The 19,085-nt window shown below is 36.8% G+C and overlaps 1 protein-coding gene across 1 annotated transcript in view; it reads right to left on the bottom strand.

Moving 5' to 3' along the window:
• STXBP5 (syntaxin binding protein 5) overlaps positions 1-19,085 on the bottom strand; it is a 164,775-nt gene that overhangs the window by 47,141 nt on the left and 98,549 nt on the right. Inside the window, exons 10-17 of the mRNA XM_052645571.1 lie at positions 14,058-14,212; positions 12,795-12,867; positions 10,921-11,068; positions 10,654-10,721; positions 10,339-10,379; positions 9,279-9,499; positions 8,611-8,789; positions 2,033-2,158 (exon numbers count right to left, since the gene is read on the bottom strand). Of these exons, the coding sequence (XP_052501531.1) occupies positions 2,033-2,158; positions 8,611-8,789; positions 9,279-9,499; positions 10,339-10,379; positions 10,654-10,721; positions 10,921-11,068; positions 12,795-12,867; positions 14,058-14,212 (1,011 nt within the window). The remainder of the gene's footprint in view (positions 1-2,032; positions 2,159-8,610; positions 8,790-9,278; positions 9,500-10,338; positions 10,380-10,653; positions 10,722-10,920; positions 11,069-12,794; positions 12,868-14,057; positions 14,213-19,085) is intronic.

Genomic DNA, 19,085 nt, shown 5'->3' with positions numbered 1-19,085 from the left:
ACTGGGGAATAGGACATTATACATTTGGAAAAGTTTTGGTAATTTCTACAGTCAAGGGTAAAACATAGAAAGCATAAATCTCGGAGGCCTCCCTTTGGAGTATTCCAAATACTTTCTCAATCGTGAGTCGGGAAGTACAAACTATGAATAAAAACGACTATAAATGAAGGAACTTTATTCATTTAAGATCCCGTAAGCCAGGTGTCGAAAACGAACATACATAGAGGGGCTACAGAAGTAAGTAAAACATGCCAACTAAGGACTGTAGGGACCTGAAGAGGGAACAACTCATCTAAACAGGGGAAGCTTCACCTCAGCTCCTGCTAACTACGGCCGACCAGGAATGAGACATGGGCTAGATAATTGAACTTTTCAATTAGAGCTCTAAATGTGGATTTTCACATTAAAAAGTCTTGGCAACTACTTCAAATTTTGAAAATATACAAAAAAGCCTAAACAAAATATAGTTGTGAACCCAGTCAGGACTGTGAGCAACTGATTTGCAACTTCCTCTGAAACATTCTATTGCTTCTTATTTCTGGTTTGTTTCTCTTATGGCTGTGTATAGCAAAATATTTAAAAAAAAAAGAAACATCTGTACTTTCACATTGTGGGACAGCAAATAAAAGACATTAGAGAAGACTATTTCAGACTGTAGCCAGTCTTAGTTACGTGTACAAATGCAAGAAATAGGGTAGGTGGTAGTAGCTATTAGAAGGAAGAAGGAAGAGGAATGAGTTCCTAGGGCTAGAATCAAGGAAGGAGACCGTGACCTACGCAAGATAAACAGCTCTGGACCAAACAGTTGGCATGTGGTTTCTCTTTTATCACAATGTTGATTTTTAAAAAAAATAATTTTAATGATTGATTTATTTTTGCTTACACTGGGTCTTTGTTGTGGCATGGTCTTTGATCTAGTTGAGGTGAGCGGGGGTTACTGTCTAGTTACAGTGCGTGGGCTTCTCATTGCAACAGCTTCTACTGTTGCAGAGCACAGGCTCTAGGGCATGCAGGCTTCGGTAGCTGAGGTCCGTGGCTCGGCAGCCGAGGCTCCCGGTTCTAGAGCACAGGCTCAGTAGTCGTGGTGTGCGGGCATAAGTTACTTTGGGAGGCGGGATCTTCCCGGACTAGGGACTGAACCTGTGTCTCCTGCATTGGCAGGTGGACTCTATACCACTGAGCCACCAGGAAGCCTGACAGTGTTGATTTTTAAAACAAAAGTAAATACTTTATGACTCTATCCTATTATAATAAAAAGTATGTACTACGAACACCATACACTTGAAGGCATGAATTGATAAATAAAAACACACCTGAAGTACAGATGAATACTTTACTAAGCTATTACTATGTCTTTACAGTTTTTACAAGTTAACTATGGAAGGAGAAAGAATAAATTATGCAGCTTTGGTTCAACATTTACAGAATCAATTTAGAACATAGTCTTTTGGGTTGATGTTAGACCTTTATTATACCAAATATTAATAAGGAAATTATTTCTCAGAGTACATCAAGGGGAGGACAGATTCATTGATCCATGAGATGTTTAACTTTAGATAAGGAAGTAGTAATAAGCACATCCAGAGTAAATTATTCAGAACAGAAAGTGAAAGTGAAAGTGAAATTGAAGTCACTCAGTCGTGTCCGACTCTTTGTGACCCCATGGACTGTAGTCTACCAGGCTCCTCAGTCCATGGAATTTTCCAGGCAAGAGTACTGGAGTGGGTTGCCATTTCCTTCTCCAGGGGATCTTCCCAACCCAGGGATTGAACCCGGGTCTCCCACATTGCAGGCAGATGCTTCACCATCTGAGCCACCAGAGAAGCCATTCAGAACAGAAGTATGTTCTTTAAATGTTGTATAAGCTTCAAAGTCAGATCAAATTCAGTGTTTATAAACACTGAATTTGATCTGACTTTGAAGCTTATTCAACATTTTAAGTGATATAATAAGGATCACCCATTCTGTTTTTAAAAATATAAAAATGCATGGAATACAATGAAGAGACACAGAAATACATAAATATACTTACAATCCATAGGAAGAATTAACTGCCAGACTGGTTATTTGTTGTGGTGGTTCTCCACTCACCCACACCAACTGTATAACTAATTCTGTCTGATAACCTGGAGACTGTTTAAGTGGAGAACTTTTAACTCTGGAAGAAAGGAAAACGTGTTGCCTTTTAACACATCTTCAATTATCTTATTAGCCTATGTAATTATAAAGTCATCCACCAGTAACTATATAAAAATAACTTTATATGATATATAAAGTATATGATATAAAATGCAAAAATCAGAATCCTGTCCTCTAGAATCATTTAATCTAGTTGGAGATGCAACAAATCATAGGTAAGTTCCACATATAAATTGAGGAGGGAGGGAGAAGTGAAAGGGGAGAAGGAGGAAGTGGGTAGAGAGGAATGAAAGAAGACCAGGGAAGGACGGAGAGAAGAACAATGAGAAGCTGCACTCTAGGTCTTAAGAGGAAAAAAAATCAAGTTGCAGAAAAAACCCAAGACAGAAGAGTAGACTTAAACTTTGATAAAGGTGGAGTATAAGTAGATGAAAATTGGCCTAAAACACAAGAGATTAGGGAAAATGTATAAAAAATGTGAGCAATTTATTTTTGTTTGCATAACCACTTTTATTACTAAAAAATCTATTTTGACTTTGAGTTGGTAGTATTTTTGATAGCACAGAAGTCACGTGAAGTGAAATTCGCTCAGTTGTGTCCGACTCTTTGTGACCCCATGGACTATACAGTCCATGGAATTCTCCAGGCCAGAACACTGGGAGTGGGTAGACTTTCCCTTCTCCAGGAAATCCTCCCAATCCAGGGATCGAACCCAGGTCTCCTGCACTGCAGGCAAATTCTTTACCAGCTGAGCCACAAGGGAAGCCCAAGAATACTGGAGTGGGTAGCCTTTCCCTTCTCCAGCGGATCTTCCCGACCCAGGAATCGAACCGGGGTCTCCTGCATTGCAGGAGGATTCTTTATCAACTGAGCTATCAGGGAAGCCCCTTGATAGCATAGACTCTTCCCCCGAAAACTGCTGCTGCTGCTAAGTCACTTCAGTCGTGTCCGACTCTGTGTGACCCCATAGAAGACAGCCCAGCAGGCTCCCCCGTCCCTGGGATTCTCCAGGCAAGAACATTGGAGGGGGTTGCCATTTCCTTCTCCAATGCATGAAAGTGAAAAGTGAAAGGGAAGTCACTCATTCGTGTACAACTCTTCGCGACCCCATGGACTGTAGCCTACCAGGCTCCTCTTTCCATGGGATTGGCCAGGCAAGAGTACTGGAGTCAGTTGCCATTGCCTTCTCCACCAAAACTGCTGGATAGTGTCAAAAAATTGCCTTTGCAAAAAAATATACTAACAAGATAAAGAAGTAGGAAAGCCATAAACAAAGATTAACAAGTGTATATGTTTGGTCACAGTAGAAAGTATATGTAGTAAGAATTAAAAAAAAAAAGTCACTATAGCGAGATAGGCCAGGGCCAGACTTTGGAGGTCTGTGAGGTCTCGCTGCAAAGGTCTGATGTTGGTAGAAAGAACTCAGGGCTCTGAAGTGCTAGAGTGTGAGTCTTGGTTCTGCCACTTAACGTCTTCCTGTTTGAAAGTGGGAATATTTTACTTAATCACAGTATAAGGATACTGTGAGTGCCTATGAGAGAATTTTTTCAATGGCCAAATTATGCAAAAGCCATATAATTTCATTATTAAAGAATTAAAAGACAGCGAAGGGTTTAGGAGAAATATTTTGGGAAGATTAACTGTACAACTTCACAAGATGACGTAGAATAAGAAAACTCATGAGGAACTTCCTGTGATTCGTGTGATGCAAAATAATAAGACAGATTTGAAACCCATGAACTAAGTCTCAAAAAGGTTCATAAACTCCATTAAGGTAGATACCTTGCAGTTACTTTTAATACTCCAGCAGATGAGGTATTCAGTATTTATTGAATGAATAAATGAGCTGCAGACTGATTAGAGGCGGAGGAGGGGAGAAAAAGAAGACAGTGATTCTAAGTTTTGAAAAAGAAAAAGATGTCAGGATGAAGAGCCAGTCTTAGAAGATGTGGTAATTTTGACAGGATGGTAGGGGTCTTCAAGTGAACTATTCAGCAAAACAGTTATACTCACTTATATTGAGTGAGTTCCCACAAAACTTATATTGGTTAAACTTGTTATAAGCATGTTAGAGGGAGGGAAGGAGGGGTTTGTCTATAAATGTGAGACTTCTAAGGAATAAACTTACTAAGCTAATACCTTTATTACTTGTAAACTTCAAGTGAATTTGGAAGATAAAATTTTTATAAAATATGAGCTATCTGTGTGACTACTTTTACTATTAAAAAAATCTACTTTTACTTTAAGGTGGGGACATTTGGATTGCAGACTCTCCAGTAACTGTTCTTGTAAAACATACACAAAGCCTGGGTATTCTAATGATTCTTGAGGCTTCTGCCTTGGAGTAAATGTATAAAGAAGGACAGCTGGAAGTCTATTCTATGTTTAACCTCCTGACACTAAACTCAGAGAACCCTTTAGATCATTTAGTTGGTACTTCCATGAAGAATACCACAACACCAGACCTTTTGCTGTCATATTTGCTAGACTCAGTCCAGGTAAGAAAAGGGTCACGATGTTTTCAAAGTTTCGGAGTAAACGTGAATCACCAAGAGTACTCTTAAAATGAACTGAGTTGCAGTCACAACTGCCTGTGCAAAGTCTGCAAGTTAATATACTCAGAACTACACACTGGCTGAAGCAGAAGTTCTAATTTTCCTCCGGGAAACACCCACTGATCGGCTACAGCCATCCACCTCAAAAGACAAAAATAAACACTGAGTAGCATTTCATCTCCACCAGAGACAGCCTCTGTTGATACAAGCATAGCCTGCAGAGTCTGAGTGTGCTATTTTCTCCCTGTATGAATTAAATAAGCTTCAAGGAAGTATCCACTCTCCCTCTGGCATACTTATGTGCACCTTAGATTCTCAGGGCTGCCCTCGTGGTTCAGTTGGTAAAAAGTCTGCCTGCAATGCTGGAGACCTGGGTTCAATCCCTGGGTTGGGAAGATACCCTGGAGAAGGGAATGGCTACCCACTCCAGAGTTCTGACCTGGAGATATCCATGGACTTATATAGTCCATGGGGTCGAAAAGAGTTGGACACGACTGAGTGACTTTCACACTTATATACTCACACTCAGATTTTCAAGAGCAGAAACAGGCATTCAGGGATAATTTCAGATAGGTATATTTGGGCACATTTTAGATATAAGTGATGAAGACACACAGAAGTCATGGAATTCTTATTTTACTTAGTATGAAACAAAAACATTCTTAGGCAAAAATAACTTTAAATAGTCAAACATGCTGAAAAAGCCTCAACTAGTAAAAAATTAGAAATCAAATCAAGAAATGATGACACATGTTAGATTTTAAAAATACAAAATGAGGGCTGAGTGGGCATTATGTTTAATGTTTATAATGGTTATATGCAAGTTATCATTTTAATGTTTTTAATATATTAATTTGTTTACTTTTTAAAGACAAAGGGTAGAACTTATTTTTATGAAAAGCTCCATAATTTGTACAAATGTATTTTAAATTTAAAAATAATGTTTAGAGGCCTGGCAGTTTCAAAACAATTTGTCTGATTTGACTAATACCCTGAAAAAAGCACATTTAAAATACTTGAAAACAAAATCAAACAGTTACTTTTAAAAAGTTTCTTCAAAAGATAATTATGTACAGGGAGGGATGGAATGTGAGGCTGGGATTAGAGGATGTAAGCTATTACATACAGAATGAATAAACAACAAGGTCCTACTGTATAGCACAGGGAACGATGGTCAATATACTATGATAAAGAATATTGGAAAAGAATATTTAAAAAAGAATATATATATAACTGAATCATTTTGCTGTAGAGCAGAAATATAACATTGTAAAAATCAACTATACTTCAATGGGGAAAAGAAAAAAAAACCAAACTAAGTACAAAAATAATTTGTATAAAAAAACAAACAAAATCTAAGTATTAGTTATTTTCACATCAATTTAGCTATATCTTGACTTTTAAAATTGGTTTTTGAGATTGTGAACTAAAACGATGTGCAGTTAACATTAACTGCATTTACCTGAAAACTATTAAAATGGTAAAAAAAATTATATATATATATATAATTCAGATTGCCTGTGATTTAGAAGTCACTAGTGAATATGTGGATTTTAGACAAAAATCTTGAACTTGTTACCAAAACAAACCTCAAAGACAAACTACTTTGTATGCTTATAAAAATTAAACAAAAAACAGAAATATACATGAAGAAGTGACATTAATGATGATTAGACATTAATGACATTAATGATACTAGAAGTGACATTAATGTACATTTTACAAATTTAAGTTTCAAGTGCTACAGAGTTAGTAACAAAAGGGAAAGATGTAGAATTCTTTTATTGCCAAGTTTCATTCTATCTAAACATATGCCAGATGGTAGCAGAAAGGAAGTATACACATGGGATAGAAAGGAAAGGGGAGGAGGTAGGGAGGGCGGGGAGAGAGTGAGGGGAAGGGTGAGAGAAAGAGGGAAGAAACCCAAGACCTTTCTAAGAAAGCAGCTGCTTAACCTCAATGCTTATATCCTAAGGTCAGGTCAGTTTTCATCCTCGGCACGGCTGGCATCCTGAGCTGGCTAAATCTGTTGTGTGGCATTGTCCTGTGCACCGCAGGATGTTCTGCATCAACCCTGGTCTCTGTGTCCGGGCTTCCCTGATAGCTCAGCTGGTCAAGAATCCACCTGCAATGCAGGAGATCCTGGTTCGATTCTTGGGTTGGGAAGATCCCCTGGAGAAGGGAAAGGCTACCCACTCTAGTATTTTGGCCTGGAGAATTCCATGGACTGTACAGGCCATGGGGTTGCAAAGAGTCGGACATGACTGAGCGACTTTCACTTTTCACACTAGATGTCACTAGCACTCCTTCCTGTTGTGACAAATATCGTCTCCAGACATTGCCAAGCGTTCTGAGGAGCAAAGTCATCCCTGTTATAGAACACAATCTCAAATTTACGTAAGCATATAAAGAAGATTAAAAAAGCTGTACTTTTCTATAGTTCTATATCATGAGTGATTGTGATATTAAAAAATCTGCTTTATCTCTGGTTGAATGCATTTTTGATTATGCAGACATTCTCCTCAGCAACTATTAAACCATTCAATAATGGTTCTAGTAGACCTAAAGTCAAAGAGTATAAAGCCTGGTTTTTTTAACAAATGGAACTGTTTTTCTGACTACCCTCCCTATCTTGAATCTACTACAGTCTGCCTTTTGCCCCCAACTTTTGTATTCAATCTCTGACATTTTCCACACACTTTCAGTCATGATCCTAATTGACTTCTCTTTACACCCTAGTTGACTTCTCTGTAAATATAATACTTTTAATCATAGTCTTCATGAAATCATTCAGTGATTTTAACTCTCTGTTTTCTTTCTATGCCATTTTTAAGGCTCGTATACTTTAAAAGTGACCAACCTAGACAGCATATTAAAAAGCAGAGACATTACTTTGCCAACAAAGATCCGTCTAGTCAAAGCTATGGTTTTTCCAGTAGTCATGTATGGGTGTGAGAGTTGGACTATAAAGAAAGCTGAACACTGAAGAATTGATGTTTTTGAACTGTGGTGTTGGAGAAGACTCTTGAGAGTCCCTTGGACTGCAAGGAGATCCAACCAGTCAATTCTAATGGAAATCAGTCCTGAATATGCACTGGAAAGACTGATGCAGAAGCTGAAGCTTCAATACTTTGCCACCTGATGTAAAGAACTGACTCATTGGAAAAGACCCTGATGCTGGGAAAGATTGAAGGCGGGAGAAGGGGACGACAGAGGATGAGATGGTTGGATGTTATCACCAACTCAATGGACACAACTTTGAGTAAGCTCCAGGAGTTGGTGATGGACAGGAAAGTCTGGCGTGCTACAGTCCATGCGGTCGCAGAGTTGGACATGACTGAGCGACTGATCTGAACTGATGCTTTAAAAATTTTAACCACTCAATAATATAAAAGTAAAAATAAATTTTGTCCAATTTACTCCTATAGAAAAGCAAAATACATTAAATATGGATTTCTACAATAAATGCATTTACATAACAATGCTGTGATATTAAGGAAGATTCAGAAAAAGAAAATGATTACCAAACAACTATATCTCTAAAGGCTGAAAAAACGTAATTTTCAGAGTGCCAGAAAGCAGTCAACATGTACATCTGATCCACACATAAACCCAGACTAAAAAATGATGATGGATTGAGAAGAATGAGCTAGATACAGAGGAAAAATCCATGCTGGTCTATCAGTAGGTTTAGAGATCAAGTCGTATTACTTTAAGGATAAAATCACGGAATGCAATCATATTCCTCTTCGTGCCACAAAAAAGTGAGCTGGATTAACCACAGTGAAATGCAGAAAGAGAAGTGGTTATGTCATTTTACTCTGTCACAGGAAAACATTACTTAACTTTACTAATGCTTATAATTTACCTAAATTAAAAGGTAAGTTCAAACCATCTGTATTTCTCTTTAACTTACTTCAAACAAGGGACATTGTCCCGAAGCCCATCAGATGAACTGCTACTGGTAGAAGGATGAGACTGAGGAGGGATGGGCTGTGGATTGGCACTCCCAACCGGTGTTGGCAAAGGTGGTGCCTGTTCACCCTCTGGGGTTTCCACATCACTTATCTCATACAACAATCGAACTTCAAGCATCTGTTGTAAAATAAGACAGTTTACCCTCTCCTAACAATTACTGTTCATTTTGTTAGTTTATACAAACACACATATACACTACAGCGGAAAGAACATTTTTAAAGGAAAAATTTAGTGAGGTTACTAAAGGTAAAGATTTCACAAAGAAAAAAATGTTTCTGACTCAGCTTTTTAAAAATGATTGTGTGTTGTGTGCAAGTACATTCACACATATACATTATGATTTTAGGATTTATGGCACTCCTGTTAATACTAAATTAGATTAGGCTCATACTTATATTAGCTTTCCTTAAATGAAACAGAATGCATTTAAAGATTTAAATAAATGTTCAGTAAAAAGATATAAGTAAAAGTATGCCTTTTCTTCACAAAAGATAAATGCACTGTAAATACTGAGGTATTTTAAAAATGACTATAGATAGTCTTCTAAGTGATTTGAAAACTTAAATGTCAGACATTTGACACTGAAAATAATTAAGAGACAACTACCGGAATGACTTCTGTAATCACTTCTTGTTTGCTGAATCTATAAATGATGACATGAGCTGAAACTCCAGCTATGCACAGCATTCTACTTTCGGGACACCAGGAGATGATCTGAATGGCATATGGATCCTCATCTACAATGTCTGTGTTTGGCTTCTCATCTTTATTTCTTGACTTTTCAAATACTTTAGATGTCTTTAGTTTATATAATACTTGTAGAGTTACTAAAAAAAAAAAGGGATAAAATATCTTAGTAGAAAAGAATAAAAGGGAATATTTAATCAGTCATACCACATCAAAAAAACAGCCTGTTTTTTGAATCATATTTTTATTCCTATGTCTATATTTCTCTCATTCTTTTATATAATGTATTCATTATACTTCCTTGACCAAAGAAGGTACACTCACTGTATTCATTAAAAAAAAAAAAATCACCATCACGATGAATTTAGATTATCTGAAAAAAATGAGTAACAAAAAGACTTTATAAAAAAGAAAAGCATAAATATAAATAATAAAGCACATACTTTGCTTTACAGAATTATTTTCTCTCTGAAAGGTACCACTATTATCTAACACACTTCATGATGAAACATAATATACCCTGAGTTAACTAGATTCTAATTTTGTAATTAGTAGTGTTTGTACATTACTCATTGAAAGCATTCTTTCCTTTTTGCTAAAGTAACCACTGTATATAATTCACATAGCATAAACTTTCATGATATAAGTTTAGAATCAGACACTAAAATTATTGAACAGATTTATGTTGATTTGAAACATAGTCTCACTTCTCTTATCTCTGAGTTAGGAAGAGAAGGTTTGAAAAAATACTGAAGAAAGGATTTGAGTATTTCTGCTGAGACTTATTCTTGATTTACTAATTAACATCCTTCAAATATCTTCATCTATTATAAATTCTACTCAAATACTTGATAAATCAAGCATTAACTTTACAGCCTCTAAATTTCAAATTAAATTTTAGCTATGCAATTATTACAAAACAAATTACATAAAAGCAATACTTGTATAGCATGTAACAAATAATATTCAGAATACTTACTCGCAGAAGCATCCCAGAACTTAATCGACCCATCAGCATGCCTGTGAAAAGCAAATGAATTAAGATTGTATTGAAGAAAAAATTTACACTGTTTTTCTCTTTGAAGTTAAATATATTATTACTTGAACACGGTTACCAAAATGAGGAAAACGGTAAAATTTAGGATAAATTTATAGGTTCTATATAATAACTTATTACTTGTGATGTTACTGTATAAAGAAAAGCACTACCTGCCCAACTAATTAATATTTATGTAGTCCTAATCATATTTAGTTATTAATGATTTTTTTAAGGAGAAATGAGACTTTTACTTACCCTGTAATAATTATTTCTGAGTAGCTTTGAGCACCCAAGCCCCAATTACCTCCATTAATGGGCCATTCCTATAAGAAAAGATTATTGTATAAAGCCATTTCCAAGCATAGCATGTATCTTCATAATATATTTATGACAACAGTAAACAACACATTTCATTCCCAAAAATGACTAATTTCTCTAGAAAAGGTATCATTATCAACCACGTCAAGGTGAGAGTATAAAATACTGAAAGGTAAAGTAATGAGTAAAATTAATGCTCATTACCTTTTTGCTGTAGCCTTGACGTTTCTGTCTAGCTCCAACAGAATAAAGTGCAGGAATAAGGTCCACAGGACAATCAGCGAAATATTCGCAACATGTAACAGGGGATTCATGTATACTCAAAGGGTAGGGATTTTCAAATATAGGATATCTTTAAGAAGAGGAAAAGAAAAAATATTTGTTAATGAATGGTTACCTATGATTAATGAAACAATGAAAAACATATTTAAACTTATTTAATAATAGGTTATTCTAGGGCTATCATTTAGAGATAATGTTTTTAAATTCCTTTGTTCGACATGGTCTTGTTATTTTCAAGAAGAAAAAAAAAATCATTATTGCAGCTAGCATGCACTAAGTTGACGTGAACTTTGGAATGCCTTAAGGTAAGGTAAATAATACCGTTCACTTACACTTTAGGGTTTTCTTATCTCAGTACCATTTCCATTTTAATCAGACAGCTTATTATGTCCTGTGCACCGTGGATGTTTAGCAGCACCCCTGTCCTCTACCACTAGATGCCAGCAGCACCCCTCCCCTCAACCATAGATGTCCACACAGACATTGTCAAACATCTCTTGAGGGGCAAAATTGCCCGCAGTCCAGAAATACTGAATGGGTAAACTTATTTAAAACCATATTTAATGATTATCTCTCAGGAAATACAACTAATATAACACAATGTTCTTCCATTCAAAAAATTTATAAGTAAACATGCTATCATCTAATCTAGAACAAGCAGAATATTGGAAATACCACAAAAAGTTGCACAGGGTCTATGGTGAGAATGTACAGGTCAGTTATGCGATATCTGGTGAAGAGAGAATAGGAAAAGCTTGAAGAGGAAAAGAAGGCTGCTTTGAAATAGGACAAACTTGAAGAGGAAAAGAAAGCTGCCTTTGAAAGTTATGTGGATTTTTGGTGTCACAAGTGGGACATTTCAGCTGCTGGGAGCTACTTAAGAAAAGACGGAGGGCGGGGGGTGATGCTTGTTTAACACACTGTCCAGTCTTCCTAGAGAACAGGTGCCAGGTTGGAAATGTACGCTGAATAGAGTAGCAGGCTGAGAAACAGTTTTTACATAAAAAACAGAGATCCAAAGAGATTTAAAGAAAAGAGTAACAAGATTGGTGAAGTGAAGTGAAGTGAAGTGAAGTGAAAGTTGCTCAGTCATGTATGTCTGACTCTTTGTGACCCCTAAAGTCCATGGAATTCTCCAGGCCAGAATACTGGAGTGGGTAGTCTTTCCCTTCTCCAGGAGATAGTCCCAACCCAGGGACCGAACCTGGGGTGGATTCTTTACCAGCTAAGGCACAGGCAAAGCCCAAGAATACTGGAGTGGGTAGCCTACTCCTTTCTCCAGCAGATCTTCCAAACTCAGGAATCGAACCAGGGAACAGGGATAGGCGACCCATTCTAGTATTCTTGGGCTTCCCCTTGTGGTTCAGCTGGTAAAGAATCCACCCTGGGTTCGACCCCTGGGTTGGGAAGATCCCCTGGAGAAGGGTTAGGCTACCCACTCCCCAGTATTCCAGCCTGGAGAATTCCATGGACCATATAGTACAAGTCCATGGGGTCGCAAAGAACTGGACACGACTGAGCGACTTTCATTTTCACTTTCAGGGTATTCAAGTATTAGGTTGAATCATAAAAAATCTGAGAAATTCAACAAATTTTGATTTAAACTTGGATTTCTATGTGAGTACCATAACGGAGAAATTTGGCAGGTAATGAGAAACATATATCTGTGGTTCCAAAAGGGGGTCCAGGTTATGAATATGAATGCAGCATTTTCAAAGAAATGAAATAGTCAATCCTAAAGAGACTCTTTCTTCACCACATACTAAAGTAACTGTTGACCAAATTTTATTTCTTACCCATTTTGTGCAAGGTCTATTAGTACTAAATCCTTTTCTAGTAGAACCACCACAGCGTATGGTTCTTGAAAATCTGGAACAGGAAAACAAGGCATGAACAATAGTTACAGATATGCAAGAGGGCTGCAGATTAGATAATAAAACATGTTGGCGTGGTTTTTATTTTATTTTGTCCCATTCACTCAAGTATTTAACATTCTGATATTGTACTTCATATAATGTAAGGGCAGTATGTGTTAAATGAGATAAATCTATATAATACCCCATAAATAATTATTTGTTTTGTAAAGATGAGTTAGACAAGTTCAGTACCTTCCATTGTATTGCAAAGTCCAAGACAGTACATGAATAACATATCTCAAATTTAAATCTGAATACCCTTAAGAACAACTCTCATAACTGGATCTCATAGAAATCCACTAGATTACCACTATAATATTATAACTCTTTCTTGGGTATTTTCTATGTGCATATCAACTATAAAATGTATTACATATTTATATCTCAATTAGCTTTAAATAAAAGTAAAAAAGATCCAGCTAAATTTCTCCTTAAATAATAACATGTCAATGATAGTGATTAATTTCATGTGTTAGCTTATCTCTGCTATGATGCCCATTTGTTTGGTCAAACACCAGTGCAGATGTTGCTATGAAAGCATTTTTTAGATGTGATTAACATTTAAGTTAGTAGACTCTAAGGTAGAAAATTGTAGATAATTTGGGTGGGTCTCATTCAATCAGTTGAAGGCCTGAAGAACAAAGACAGGAGGTGTTCTGAAAAAAGCAATTTGCCTTAAGATGGCAACTTGGAAATCTGCCTGAGTCTCCTGCCTTAAAAATTCAGGTTCAAGACTGCAAATCAAACTCTTTCTTGAATTTTCAAATCGGTAGTACATTTTCACGATTCCTTTAAAATAAATTCATATTTCTGCTCTCATTCACCTTCTAAAATCTCCTATTGGTTCTGTTATTCTGGAAAACTGTAACTGACACCCTAGATTTTTAGAGGATTTTTAAGTTGCTCTTAATGTGGACAGTTTTGTCTATCCTTCAGAGGCACTTACTACCAAAATTTAGAATGAAACAGATACAGTTTATTATATAAAATTTCTCAAATAAAATTTATAAAGTTATGAAGGCAGCATTCCTTCCCCAGAAGAAATCAGCACAACGGGATAAGTTAACTGCTTAGAAAACTAGGAGGTCTTGCTCTGAGTAATAGACATATATAGAGACTGAATTTTAAAGGTACAACACTTACCATTTGGGTATGGCGTCTCACACAGCGTCAGAAAGTCAACAATTGAGTAGTCCATCTCTAGCACTGCGGTACTTTTCCCATGCATCACTGTTAAGCAAGGTCTCCTTCCTACAGTATCATATGACAAGCCTCCTGATAAAATAATAAAAGGTTCCCTGGAAATAAAACACACAGTTAGGATTATAAACAACACAGTGGAGTCTATCTTCTTGCTGTATCATAAATTCTTTTTTAGTGAAATAATAAAATCTTAAATTTTAACATTTTTAGGCACCATCTAATTGATTATTCACATGTAGATTTTTAAATTGCAGTAGGTAAAAACCAGGTGAATTCTTAAAAATTAATCTACAGTGCATATGAACACTGACCACATTCTACTTTCATATCTCCTTTTGGTCTCTATATTTTTCTTTCCTTTATCTTCTTTATAGAATTTTCAAAAAATTATCTCTGGGTTTCTCCTGTTAAGTCTCTTAAATGTACTGTCATTATTTTCAATCCTAATAAACAGACCCTCTCAACAGACATTCTAAGAGGAAATGTGAATATCCTAAGGCACCCATTGTATGCAATGAATTAATTTCTCAAAGATGCATCAAGAATGTACTAGCCATAAATCACCCCTGAGAAAACTGAAAAAATGGTCACTCAAATCATTTTCTGTAGTGCTTAATTCTCTTCTGGAAGCTTGGCTGGTATCCTCAGAAATACAACTCCCATGCACATCTATCAACTGCCCTTTTGACACTTCTGCTGCTGCTGCTAAGTCGCTTCAGTCGTGTCCGACTCTGTGCGACTCCATAGATGGCAGCCCACCAGGCTCCCCCATCCCTTGGATTCTCCAGGCAAGAATACTGGAGTGGGTTGCCATGTCCATCTCAATGCATGAAAGTGAAAAGTCAAAGTGAAGTCGCTCAGTTGTGTCCGACTCTTCGCGACCCCATGGACTGCAGCCTATCAGGCTTCTCTGTCCATGGGATTTTCCAGGCAAGAGTACTGGAGTGGGATGCCACTGACACTTCTAATAAGCCCTATAACTTTGTCTCCTTATTTGTCATTAGTAAATATAATGATTTACTTTTAAAAGCTACATATCTAAATATGAAAAGAGAAAAATACCTAAATATCCTTTCATATGCTTTGATCTGTGTGTATTTCTTGACTTCCCTGCACATGTTTTTCACCCATCTTTTGTTGGATTAGTATCTTTTCTAACTGTTTTCTAAGAGTTCTTTGCATTCTAAGGAAATCAGCTCTTGATCTGCCACACATATTGTCCCATTTGTTGGTGGGGAGTTGTTTACGGTGCATCACACAGATGATTTAAAATGTTCCTATATAATCTGCTTAAATCTCTTCATTTATAATTTTTGAGGTAGTTTCATAGTGCTTCCTCGAGGTCCAGTGTATCTATCCCCCTCCTCTCAGACCTAATACAAGTAGTATGTGATAATATGCAATGTTAAACATAGCTAGTTCTGGAACAACACTGCCTCTGTTTAAATCTCAGCTCTGGCTCTACTTTCCCCATGACATTGCATAAGGTGCTTAATCTCTCCTTGCCAAGTTTCTGCATCTACATAACATGGAGCTAGAGTGGTAAGCATTTCAGTTCAGTCACTCAGTCGTGTCTGACTCTTTGCAATTCCATGGACTGCAGCACGCCAGGCCTCGTAGTCCGTCACCAACTCCCAAAGCTTGCTCAAACTCATATCCATCGAGTTGGTGATGCCATCCAACCATCTCATCCTGTCATTCACTTCTCCTGCCTTTAATCTTTCCCAGCATCGGGGTCTTTTCCAATGAGTCAGTTCTTTGCATCCGGTGGCCAAAGTATTGGAGCTTCAGCATCAGTCCTTCCAATGGATATTCAGGACTGATTTCCTTTAGCATTGAATGGTTGGATCTCCTTGCAGCCCAAGGACTTTCAAAAGTTGTCTCCAGCACCACAGTTCAAAAGCATCAATTCTTCAGTGCTCAGCTTTCTTTATGTTTCAATTCTCACGTCCATATATGACGACTGGAAAAACCATAGCCTTGACTAGATGGATCTTTGTTGGCAAAGTAATGTCTCTGCTTTTTAATATGCTGTCCATGTTGGTCATAGCTTTTCTTCGAAGGAACAAGTGTATTTATCCTCAGACAATTACTGAATTAATTAATATACGCAAAGCACTGGGTTTAGTGTCTGGTGTAAAGAATTACCTATTATTATTATTATCATTATCTTCAAATCATCATTCACAGAACTAATTATTTTGCTTATTGTTTTCCTCATGAAAACATGACCTCCATGAGGGCAAGGGTATTTATCTGTTTTGTTCACTGCTATATGCAAAACAGTGTGTTGTTGGTAAATCAGTACATTAACAAAAATGTATGTTATGTTAACTACTGTCTAGCTTACTAACATTTAGATTTTTCAGTACTAAACTGTTTCGGGTAATAGACCTATACCCATACTTTCACTATTCTCAATTCTTAACTTACTGTGATTATTGACTGTAGTCAGGAAAGTATATTTAATCTTCTTCTACTTTTCATTATATACAGTGAATAAACAATATAACTAATTCTTGTATTCTGAAATACAACATACAACTGAATATAAAATACTGAAAAGGGTGAAGAGTTGAACAACTTACATTTTTATAGAATGAGAGGCATGGGCCACGTATTTGATATGTAATATTTTCAAAAAAGTCTGACAAGTTTGTTTTTATATATATAAAACTCGCATTATTAATACAAGAACTATGAACAGGAACATGCTAAGGTACATTACAGAATAAAATTCCCATGGAGATACCAAGTAGGTACTGACAGGTAGGTAATCAGTTTATTAGACAAACTCTTAACATGGTTTAAATAACATCATGGCATTTTGTTAAGTTTGTCCTATATATATATGTTTGCTCAGTGGCCTTGTAAATGCCTATACTTCTTTTGTAAATTTAGGAGAAAAAACAACAACAACAAATTATGGGTAAAAATAAATGAATAAGAAATAGTTTGAAAGGAATATCAAGGTAATATTATTTTTCACAATAATAAAAGTTTCCATAATTCAGCAATAAATGCATGTGTTTGCATATTTTTTCTTATCTTATGGGATGTTTTAAAAAAATCACCTCAGTTTGCCAGGCAGGAATCACTTGACTTACAAACTTAATGTCCCAAATCTTGAGGCATAAATATTTTACCAGAAGAAACCAGTCTTAAATACAATGGTAAAATTGAGTTAAATATTTTAACTTTTGACATATAAAACTATAAAAATTCAAAAGTTTTGTTGACACTTGGAATTATATTCAAAGTTCTAGGAATCTAGATAATTTCTAGATAACATGTGAATTGTGAATGTGGATAATCTTTTTTTAAATAAATTATCCTTTTTGATGTCATAATAAGGTCTAGAAGTAATATAAGTTTTATCCAAGAGTCTGCCTTTTGAAGGCATCTAGGTTAGGAAGGTATTAGTTTGAACTTTTTACAATTTTGATTGTTATTTTTAAGAGGCTAGACACTTTAGGAAAGTAAACATGTTTCCTGACTCTGATTAAGCTCCCGAGGCTGGCCTTGACAATAGATTTGGCTGAAGTTGTGTTTCCAGGTTAAGAATTCTTCATTTTCTCTACTCAAGAAGTCATTTGCATAACCAATTTGCTTAACTCAGTCCCATAATACTACCCATTCATTGGAGCACCTGTACTCTGGATCAGCCTGGGATTTCTTTGGAAGGAATGATGTTAAAGCGGAAACTCCAGCACTTTGGCCACCTCATGCGAAGAGTTGACTCATTGGAAAAGACTCTGAGGCTGGGAGGGATTGGGGGCAGGAGGAGAAGGGGACGACAGAGGATGAGATGGCTGGATGGCATCACTGACTTGATGGACGTGAATCTGAGTGAACTCCGGGAGTTGGTGATGGACAGGGAGGCCTGGCGTGCTGCAATTCATGGGTCGCAAACAGTCAGACACGACTGAGCGACTGAACTGAACTGAACTCCTGAGAATAAAATGGTGCTTTCATGCTTGTTCTAGACAGACAGTTAACACACTGTGACAAGTATGAAGACAATAAAACAAGGCAGAGTGCTGAATGTGAGGGAGGGACTAGAGGGGCTTCTGTAAAATAGAGCAGTCAGGAAAGGCCCCTAAAGTAATGACAGGTGAACTGGAATCAGAATGAAGAGGAGCCAGCCAATCAAAGACCTCAGGGTTGGAAGAGAAGGATATACAGTTTAGACTGCAGGAATAACCACCACAAAGACCTCAAGTCTAGAATGAGCGTGGGCTACCTGAGGAACGAAAAGGCCACCATGGTTCCAATACATTGAGTAAAGCAACACGTGGTAGATGACATGACTCCAAATCTTGCAAACACATCCTGTTTACATCATAATGATCTCAAGAACCTAACCGTTCTCTATTTCATCTTCTTAATCAACATGAGTTCTGGCCCTAATAACCTCCAACTTATATTCTTACAATAGCGTTTGGTTGTTCACTGCCTGAGATATACTTGTCCCTCATTTTGTGTTGGGCTAATATCTATTTCTCCTTTAAAACTCAGTCTAATCCATATTTTTCCTGACCCATCCTTCCTGAGTTGGATGCCCTCCCTGTGTTCCTAAGCACCCTCCATATACCTCTTCTCAGCATTTCCACACCGAATTTTCATTATCTACTTTCCATTTGTATTGTGAGCTCCTTCAGGACACAGAATGGTATTTAATCTGTACTCACAGGCGCTAGGCAAGGTATCCCCAAATGTTTTTGTTACATACATTGTAAACATCACTAAACCTACTGCTCAGCTGGTCAGTGGTGCTAGACTTACTGACTCCTGTAGAAGCCCCACATCTTAGTCAGATTGGAGAAGGAAATGGTAACCTACTCCAGTAATCTTGCCTGGGAAATTCCATGGACAGAGGAGCCTGGTGGGTTATAGCCCATGAGGTCCTAAAGAGTCGGACACAACTTAGCAACTAAACAACAACAACAACATTGAGAAATGCTGTCT

The sequence above is a fragment of the Budorcas taxicolor genome, chromosome 9 (assembly GCF_023091745.1).
Source record: "Budorcas taxicolor isolate Tak-1 chromosome 9, Takin1.1, whole genome shotgun sequence".
Classification (NCBI taxonomy): Eukaryota; Metazoa; Chordata; class Mammalia; order Artiodactyla; family Bovidae; genus Budorcas; species Budorcas taxicolor.
This window is presented reverse-complemented; position numbering and strand designations above follow the sequence as displayed.